The 10,240-nt window shown below is 39.6% G+C and overlaps 1 protein-coding gene across 2 annotated transcripts; it reads right to left on the bottom strand.

Annotated features, from left to right (window-relative positions):
- Positions 1-8,304, bottom strand: LOC145455306 (uncharacterized). Of its 2 annotated transcripts, XM_080333263.1 has the most exons (10): positions 8,080-8,304; positions 7,134-7,239; positions 6,845-6,942; positions 6,568-6,785; positions 5,351-5,514; positions 4,396-4,541; positions 3,654-3,990; positions 2,570-2,695; positions 1,314-2,513; positions 1-1,196 (listed from the first exon to the last, which is right to left on the bottom strand). In XM_080333263.1, exons 1-10 carry the CDS (start codon positions 8,175-8,177, stop codon positions 483-485), a joined length of 3,207 nt encoding a protein of 1,068 aa, XP_080189389.1. In that variant the 5' UTR covers positions 8,178-8,304; the 3' UTR covers positions 1-482. The 2 variants fall into 2 exon arrangements, with proteins under 2 accessions (XP_080189389.1, XP_080189390.1); XM_080333264.1 differs by lacking the exons at positions 6,845-6,942; positions 8,080-8,304 and having other exon boundaries at positions 6,568-6,789; positions 7,134-7,231.
- Positions 8,305-10,240: the final 1,936 nt, after the last annotated feature.

Below are 10,240 nucleotides of genomic sequence, written 5' to 3'. Positions count from 1 at the left end.
TTTACATAGAAGTCGAATTTATGTACAACATTCAAACATCCATAAAAGCAGAGAGTTTCAGAGCAGTGAGAAATAAAATGATTGACGAAATCCAACTTTGAAAAGTGCGCAAAGTTGCTGTTAAGACTCTCTCCATTGCAACCTTAACGTCCGCCACTTATGAGAATCATTCAAATATCTTTTACAAACAAATTACCCATATCAAGTTTTGTACAATCTTGCGAGGTTTTGAACTTCTAAAAACACAGATCAGAGAACCTTTCCACAGAACCCACGAAGACTACATAGAAGTGGCATTTTTGTACAAGCGTTAAACATCCATAAAGACACAGCATTACTGAGCAGTGGGAAATAATATGATTGGTGAAATCCTGTCTGACGACAAACCTTTTTTACACACGACAAAATTCGAAATGTGTCACGATGGAAAAGGCATCTCCATTTCAAAGGCAGCGAGAAGCATCAAAATTTTGCACAAATCCTCAAACTTTCTTGGATCTTGTCGACTTTCTGACGGGTTGAAAAGTGACATTTTTGTCACGAGTTGATCGTTTTGTTTCTTTCGATTCGGATTTTTCCTTTTTCAGGATCGATGGTTTTTGTTGATCCGACTCCTCTTTTGCCTCCACGACCTTTGACCTGGTCGATCGAGTCGCCCTTTGAACTTTTGGTTCCGCTTCGACAGTTTTTTTCACCTTCGGTTCCGGCCCGCTGATTTTTTGCGATTTTACAGTTTTTGCCACTTTTGTGATTTTTTGCGATTTTGGCTCCAGTACGTCAATTTCTTTCGTTTTCCGTTTCAGTCGCTTAGTTTCTGTTGTTTCAGGAACTGCTTTCTCACCAATTTCAGCGTCTGCGGATTTTTTGGACCTTGTTTTCTTTGGCTCATCCACTGCAGTTTCCGCTTTCCTTTTCCTACCCACTTTTGGAGGCTCGACCGCCGTTGGTTTGGGGTCAATTTGTTCCACTTTTCTGCCTCGAGTCTTCCTCACAACAGGAGGCTGAGTCGCAACCTCATCTTTTGCTTCCAAATCTTTCTCTTCCTTACTCTCCTTCTTAGCACCTCTTGTCGCTCGTTTCGTCACCGGTTTTTCAGTTTTCTTCTCAATTTTTGCCTCCAAATTTTCGTCAACATCATCAGCAGGTAGCTGTTTTGACCTGGTCGACCTTTTCGGCACGTTCTCAATTTTCGTCACCTTTTCCATTTTTTTGCCCCTACCAACTTTTCCAACAATTTTAGCAACCTGTCCCTCCCCGCTCTTTTCACAAGTCAGAGATTCCGTCCTTTTTGATACGATTTCACTCTCCGCCACCTTCTCCATTTTTTTGCCCCTATCAACTTTTCGAACGGGTTTATCAATCTGCTCCTCCCCGGAATTGTCACGAATCTGAGATTCCGTCCTTTTTGATATATTTTCAACCGTTTTGCTCCTGGCAGTTCTTTTGGTTGGTTTGTCAGTCTGTCCCTCCCCGAATTTCTTGTTGTCGACGTCGTGCGTCTGAGGTTCCGACATTTTCGACACACTCCCACTTTTTGGAGCCTTTTCAACCTTTTTGCTGCCAGTTTTTTTGGTTATTTTGTCAATCTGCCCCTCCTCAGACTTATTGACATCGCAAGTTTGAGATTCCAAGCTTTTCGACACATTTTCACTTTTCGGAGCCCTTTCAACCTTTTTCCTGTCTCCTTTTTTGGTCGTTTTGTCAATCTGCACCTCCTGAGACTTTTTGTCATCAGCAACACAAGTTTCTGGTTCCACAAACAACGTGTCCAATCCAAAATCTCCGTCGATAGACGCCCGAGTTGTTCTTATTTTTGGCGAAGCAAACATTCGTTTCATTCCTAGCTTATTTTCAACCATACCGCCTTTCACTTTTTCCTTCGGACTCTGCAAAAGTCGTTTCGTCCCAAAATGCTTCTCGACGGGATCATATTTCACCTTTTCTTTCGGAGTTTGCAGCAATCTTTTCGTTCCGAAATTCTTTTCAACGGGCTGACCCTTGATTCTCTCCCTGGGAGTCTGCAACAATCTTTTGGTCCCGAAATGTTCCTCGACCGGTTCCCCCTTCACCCTCTGTTTGGGAGTCTGTAGCAGCCTTTTTGTGCCAAAATGCTTCTCAACAGGATCATATTTCACCTTTTCTTTCGGAGTTTGCAGCAACCTTTTGGTGCCCAGATGTTTCTCCACCGGCACACCCTTTATCTTCTCTTTAGGCGTCTGCAGCAATCTTTTGGTCCCAAAATGCTTTTCAACGAGCTGACCTTTCAATTTTTCCTTGGGAGTCTTCAGTAATCTCTTGGTGCCAAAATGTTCCTCCACCGGCACACCCTTAACTTTTTGTTTTGGAGTCTGAAGCAGTCTTTTGGTGCCAAAATGTTTTTCGACAGGCTGGCCTTTCACTTTTGGTGTCTTTCCTTTGACAGCCTTTTCCGTTGGTTGTGCGGACTCAATTTTGCTAGCTGGTGACTCGATGGAATCAATATCATCGGCGGGCCAATCAGGAACGGGCGCTTTCTATAAAAGGATATCATTAAAAGAAGCCGCACACAAAAAAACAAGTTGAAACGAACCGATCTTCTGGATTTTGCCCGTTTTCCGATGTAAATTGTCGCGGGAGAGTCTACGTGACGCATCATCGATCGTTGTTTCGGGGTCATGTGAACCAATCTTCGACCCATTTTGCCTGGCTTCTGATACTGAAAAATAGCAAGAAATCGCAGTATTAATGAATTAAATCTAACAAGTTTAGGTACATCGCTTGTGTTATGATCAGTGGAAATGCGATATTCTTTGAATATCAATCATTGTAAATCCACCCACCATAAATACTATCATTTCAAATCAAAAAATTCAAACATCAACAGCGACGCTTCTACTGGTTGGAATTGAGCCGAGTTTAGTGTGCATCGTTTTTTCAGCCAATCTAACAATTTTCACTTCTACGGATCGGAATTGAGTGAAATCCGATTTGCATTTGTTGTATACAACTCAACAACTTCACGGGTTAGCCAGTACATTTGAAAAAAAGATTCATTTTTTTTATACTGGTAATCGATTCAAACTTTATAACTACAATGTCTTTATTTCTACTGGTGGGAATTGAACCGAAATTGGGGCGCAGCGTTTGTTTTAGGCAACTGAACAATATAATCAAGTAGACAGTTAGATTTGAAAATTTTGAGCAGTCCTATAGGTCAGTCACAAAGCACTTCTACTCCAGCAGGTCAAGTACTTTCTCGCAATACTTACACAAATGGTGATGTTTCTACATTACTTCTATTGCTTTCAGCAAAATTTAAAGGATTAAGTTACTTGGCAGCAGAATCTGTTCAAATGGCTCCATGGCCTGGTGCTGGGCCATGGTTCACAGTTTAGTAGGGTTGCCATACGTCCTCCAAGGACGCCTCCTTTACAGCTTTGAGAGCCAGGCGATCGTACAGGGACAACAAAACGATCATTTGTTTAGTCAACCAATAATATTTCTGTAGAAATTTCAAAATCACCTGCTTTTTCTCGTCCGCTATTATATATTTTAAAACTGTTAAAAAGAGTCGTCTTTCTCGGATCTCAAAATATGGTAGCCCTACAGTTTGGAGACCATTGTCCTGTATTGTTTTTCTGCTGCACAAATCCCGAAATCCATAAATCACAAACCTGGACTGCTTCATTCGCGGGCTCCATCTTCTTATCAACATTTTTCCTGACCACGTCGGACCAGAGCAGCACCCCGCTTTTGCGTCCTTTCAAACTCTTCCTTCGTATGCTCAAGATCGCGGAATTAGCCCCGGACCTTCGCGGGGTACGACGTGGGTTCGACTCTGCCCCGGTTTTCTTTGCTTTGTCTGTAGGCGTTTTCATGCTATCAGATTTGGGTTCCAATTTTGCCTCGTCGCTAGGGACGCTTTTCGGTGTCCGTTGCAGCGAGCCCCTCCTCCCCAGCACTGGTGACCCTCCTTCTGTTGATGCTCCATTCACTAGCTGTCCAGTAGGGCTGTTTAAAAATAGATATTTTTTGAATTATATTGACTATTTGGTAGAATTGTTAGGTTGCCTGAAAAAATACAGCACACCAAATTTGGTCAATCCCAACCTACAGAACCATTGCTACAGAAGAAAAAGTTTTGGATTCATTAAATAAGAATAAAAATTTTCAAATTTGATTGGTGGATCACAGAATAGTGAGGATGCCTGAAAAACACTGCACACAAAATTTAGGATTTGAAAAAATAGTATTTACAGTGGGTAGGTCTATAATAAATAATAAAAGAATTGCCACCATAAATTCTATTTTTTTTTTAAATCCAAAGTTTGGTATGCAGCGTTTTCTAGGCAACCAACAATTTTAGTCAAGTAGCCCGTAAAATTTGAAAAAGAAGATATTTTTGAAAAGCCCTACCGTCCAGTGCTCTTGCGTCCAGAATCGGAACTTTTTCTTGTCTTGGTCGAAGAATTTTTCTTCTCTGACAGAGGGGTTTTTGTTTTTGGGGTCGTTTGCTTTGGCAGACCCTCAAAAATGTCGGGGCTTCCTATGCCTGCGGGCGTCTGAAATTCAATGTACGTTGTCATAACAAGCACGTGATAGCAAATTGGGAGGCTCATGGTTGTCAATAATAACCCGGAATAGGAAATTACAAGTGCCAAAACAAGAATACCTCCTCCGATAATATCGAGTTAATATCACAATTTAAAAGAAATATCGGTATCGTCCGTTAGAACAACACAAATATCCGCAATTTTTGTGACATCACAAGATGGTAGTAAAGAGTCGGAACTATAATCTCCGACTGCTACACAGGCAATATTGATCGATTTCTTATAGCATAGTAATCGCAGTAAATCTGTTAAAAAAAAGCTGAAAAATTTAGAAATACGCCCCAAGTCATACCCAATGTCCAGTTCTGTTCTGGAATCTATTCCGTAATGACACTGATTTCAGATGAGTCAGGCTCTCGAACCTGCAGCACTTCTTCTGATCGTCATGTTTTAGTATTAGCACAAATCAACTACCCTTTGGAATGTGTTACAACAAAGACAGTTATGGATATTCAAATTAATTCCATATCACGCCGCTAATCTTTAACCCGCATGATAGCTTAAGGCGAGGCAAAGAGTACTGCAACCCGATATTAATTAATGATATTACATCACACAAATGAATGAACTTCAGAGATTCTCGCTAATTGGCAGCACCAATAATACTTATTATTGAATTGCAGATAAGCTTAAGAATATGGTATTTCAAATGGAAGGGGCTTCGAGTTTGAAATGGGACGGGTTTCAAACCCCAAAAAACCCTCTGGGTACGCTACTGCGCACGGTCGACGGTCCTTCAAGAGAGAGATTCAACCAACCTGATCATTTCCAATCGATTTCTTTCGCTTGTTCAGGCCGACAAGCTCGACCAGTTCGTCAAAGCTTCTTTTCTCCTTCGATTTCTGCAACTTTGGAGTCGTGACATTTCCGCAGCTCTTGCGTTTCGTGCCCTTCGTCAAACTGACGCTTCTGACAACTTTATCTGAAATCAAAACCATAGCATTCCCAACCCAGATTCGGGTAACTAGATAATTCTAGCAGTCTTTTAGGCTAATGCAAACAAAATGCCGGTAATCTGATTCCAATCTATTTTTGGTTTTACTGAAAATACTGCAGGAGAACAGTATCATGCGAAACAAGCCAAGATCGGTGTTCAGACATTTGCCATTGTCGTGCTTCCGATAATGAACTCTGATACGGCGTGAAGTAAACTTGACTTTTGTTGATGATTCTAATTCTAATCTGATTTTGAAAAAAATGTGCACAGCGCCTATAATTCTATGAATAATCAAGTCAGGAAAAGTGAGAATAAACGCCAATTTGAGAATTTTTCTTGTACTTTTTTTGCGAATTCAGTAATCCTAATCTGATTGGGAAAAAATGTGTAGATTTTATCACGAGCTGGGCAAAATCTAGTACCTGAGTCATTCGACACTGAATAGAGTATTCGGCATAGAGTCGAGTATGACTCATGGCCAGGGCAATTTTTGAACCTAAAAAACGGAAGATCTTAAATAACTTATATTTTGACCCCATGTGTGTAAATTAAGTGTTTTCACACATAATGTTAGAATTTTGCTACTTATATTCATTTCTGGTTGGAACTGTCTGTCCTTACGAAGTAGTTTAACCTGAAAAGGCTTTTTTGACAATTTTTTGACTTAACGCTACAATTATGACTTTTTTGACATGTCAAAAAAATAATCGCCCTACTTGTGACATCATAACATCATGAATGATGTGGAGAGTTCGATTCTGAATCTTTTATGTGACTACTAATGCGCGTTTCTTATGCTGCGACACGACAAATCGACATCAAAAAGTATAATTTTCGAAGATGATTCAACTCTTAGTGGCCAGGAGCATATCATTTCAGTACTCAAAAAATCATTCCTCACTGCTCGACTCGAAACAATAGAATTAACACTCGATTCGAATTCGAATACCCAAATCACTGCGCCACCCTAAAAAATCTCGAATCAAATCAGAAATTAAAAAAGCTCAAAATTTCCTAATCATCCAACCCTGAAATTACCCGTGTTGCTCAAGTTCTGCATGGGGATCGCGCCCTTCTTCACCGGCGTATTCGGGGGCAGGGCCAGATCAAACTGCTCCGGACTCAACTGCGGCCCAAACGACACTCTTCGCCTCTCGGATTTTCTGAGACGGTCCAGAACGGCAGGTCGCGGGGTCGTCCCCCCAAGTTTCTTGCTCATCATCATAGCCTCCACAACTGCAGGCGGATATTCGAACCTGAAAAATGAAATTGAATTGTCAGCTAGAATTCAGCAGACAATACCAATTATTTTCACCTGAAAGAACGTCCAGAAATTGATAGAACATCATTATGATTCAAAGTAGCTTCAACCTTTGTTTTCAGCGCTTCACTGTTGACGAATATCTCACCTGACTGAAATGGATCATTTTGAAATATTAATGCGTCAGGGCATAATGATTCGAGTACTCAAATCTGAACCGAGCCTTAGCCTAATTCTAATGCTTAGAGTAAAGTAGCGAGATATTGATTCAACAACGATATCAGTTTATCATCACATGCAATCACAACAAAACATGACCGTGGCAATTAGAGAAAACTTATACCTGGTTGATTTTTGAGAGAACAAAAGATCCATTCTCATCCGCCACCAATCTGCATTCTCTCAATTCGACGGAAGGAAGTTGAATTCTGATCTCACAATCCGAACCTCTGCGTTCAAAACACCAAATTACCGACAAACTACTGGATTTTCAAAATGCGCAACTAAAACTAGATTAAACGACCTTGAACAACACGCAACTAACAACAACTGATAATACCGGTACGAATTCGAGTTGTAAATGGTCGAAATATTGAAGATAACATTGACATTTCAAAACGACATGATTTCGAGTTTGGAATCGGAGGGGTTCAGATCTCCAAAACCCACCCCTGGCTACGCCATTGTTAGTATAGTGATGACTCTGAGCTTGCAATGGCTGCAAGAACATCACACAACAGAACGCCGGTGTCACGATTCATGCAAAATGAAACATGTGTTTTCTAGTTGCTTCAATGCGTCATGTTTAAAATGCTTAACTAGAACTAGAACTAATCACTTTTTTAAATGCGCAACTAGAAATAGAACTGGGCCTACTTAAAAAACCAGTAGTTATAGTTGGCCGTCAACTATAACTAGATCGGTAGTTTGTACAATAGGGCTGTTCAAAAATAACTTCTTTGATCAAATTTAACTGGCTACTTGATAAAATTTTTTAGGTTGCGTAAAAAACGATGCACACCAACTTTCGCTCAATTCCAACATGTAGAAGCATTGCTATAAAGTACTTTCAGATTTATTAAATAAAACTTTTACAAATTTTACTGGCTATATACATTCCATGGTGTTAGGTTGCCTAAAATACGTTGCGCTCTTGAACACCGAATTTGGCTTGATAACAACCAGTGGAAGCAAAATCATCATATTGCTATAACTTTGAAAAAAGTTAACAATTTTTGAACAGCCATTTTGTATCACAATAGTCAGACATAAACTGACGGCAATCCTACCTGCCGAACGTGCAGATATTGTTAGTGATGGGATACTGCGATCCGCTGCTCCCATCCCGTTTCAAGACGGTGATTTTCCCATAAACTTCAGCAGGCATTTTACCAAAATCGGGAAAATAAACGATAAGAACTACGACTAAACCATAAGACTTCAACGGAAACTTAGAAAGTAGCTAATTTAACGTAGCTAAGAACTGAGAAAGAGAAACTTTGTTCGATTAAACGGAAATCTGGCAAAAATAGTTAATATTTACAGTTACAACCTATTATTTATAGCTAGCTACAGTTTTTTTTCCAAATTAGACTAGAATCAGAATCATAGCCTATAGCATGACATTCTCAACCTGTTCCGCAATTATTTACAACTGATGAAAATCTACCTCACAAAAAAGATGTAAATATCACAACTATAAACAAATTATAGATGCTGAAGATAATATCAGGGTTTGACTCATTCCATTACAATTTAGGAAATATTTTGAAAATGCTATTCAAAATTCTCCTGTCACTAGGTGACGCTGCATGCAATAATCTTTGAAATCAATTTTTTTGCTTCAATGATGGTGGAGAACCAATCAAAATGTCTAATTATCCAATTCTGGAGCCAAGGAATTGAAAAATATCAACATTTTCGCTCTCAACTTGTTGCATGCATAGTGACAGCTACCGAATCATATGTTGCGACTTGCGAGTAGCGATTATTTTCAACCACGGAGGAAGAATTTTGCACCAAAAATTAAAAATTTTGACATTTATCAACATTAAAAATCTTCTACTACACAAAACTTTGCATTATGAATAAGAGGTCAAGTGGTAAAATTTCGCAGACACTGAACTGAACTGACAGTTCAACTCTTATGACTCAACGACAATTTGGCTGGTAAAAAAATTGAACTTTGTACATAATTTTGACAATTTCTTGACCTAACGCCGTATACAATTTGGACAGAACTGTCACTCTTCTAAAAATTTCAAAAAATAATCGCACTATGAGGATGAAGAATGGGCGAAAATCGACATGTAACAGTTATATTAGTTTCTTTACTCAAGCTTAAATTACGTGACTGCATACAGTTGTCATCAAATCCGCGTGATTAGGGATGTGACACTGACTCAATACCCGATCAGCTCCATCACTCCATGCTCATGCAAAACGTGGACGACAGTTAGATATTGTTTGGGATACCATCGTGTCAGTCGAAGCGTTCATTACATTGTCGCTACATAGAAAACTCACAATGCATTTACATTAACACACGAACCTGGATGATTATTAGCCCTCCTGAGCATCCCTAAATACGTCCAATATAAATCCAGAATGCTCTCTCCCCTGACTCCATCGCACGAGAAATGAAAAGCGCGAAATGTTTTGAATTCGAAAAACGCAAAGAACACCTGGCGGTGATTATGGCTCATGTGCACTGATCGTGAATCTACATTACCATTGCCCCTCAGAAAATGCGTGATTATGATCATAATATTGCTGTGATGCTTGTTTCAGGACTGTTATCCAGTTCTTCTACACATTTCATTACGGCGCTATATCCAATAAACTTGAAACCAGATGCATAGATCTTGATCGTTCGCTCATGGAAGATTAGTCGAGCTCTCGTGGTTACCGGACCACGATCTGAAGTATCGACCTAATCGCCTACCGTCATACGACAAATTCATTTTAGTCGCTTGTCCTTTTACGTTATGTTATATTACTTTTGATTCAGTGAGGATATATGCTATTTACATGTTATAAGGTGTGTTTCTGATTTCAAAGACTACTCCAAGTCGCTCCGACACCTTCCTATATTTTCCTTGTATTGCTGTCTTGTACTGTTTTCAAGTGATCAATATTCTATAATAATAAACTGATACTGATATTCTAAAGATGTTACTTTTGAATTGCTGTGCATGTCTCTTAATTACATACTATACTAAGGCTTAGGTCTGCACGTACGGATATTAGTTGTCTACAGACTCAGACGCGGATATTTGAGAGCGTATAGCTGAACAATGCGCTTGGAATTACTTTCATGATACAAACACCGCATTTGATGTGGATGACGATTGCAAACCAGTTTCTTGCCATAAATTTTCCGATTCGAATACTTCAAATACATCTCCGGAATATAATTCTTCGCGTAGTGGTGACGTGAACAGGTGTATG

The sequence above is a fragment of the Botryllus schlosseri genome, chromosome 14 (genome assembly GCF_051294905.1).
Source record: "Botryllus schlosseri isolate E-star chromosome 14, Bs_hap1, whole genome shotgun sequence".
Lineage (NCBI taxonomy): Eukaryota > Metazoa > Chordata > Ascidiacea > Stolidobranchia > Styelidae > Botryllus > Botryllus schlosseri.
Note: the sequence above shows the minus strand (reverse complement) of the source record. Positions and strands in the feature narration are given on the sequence as shown.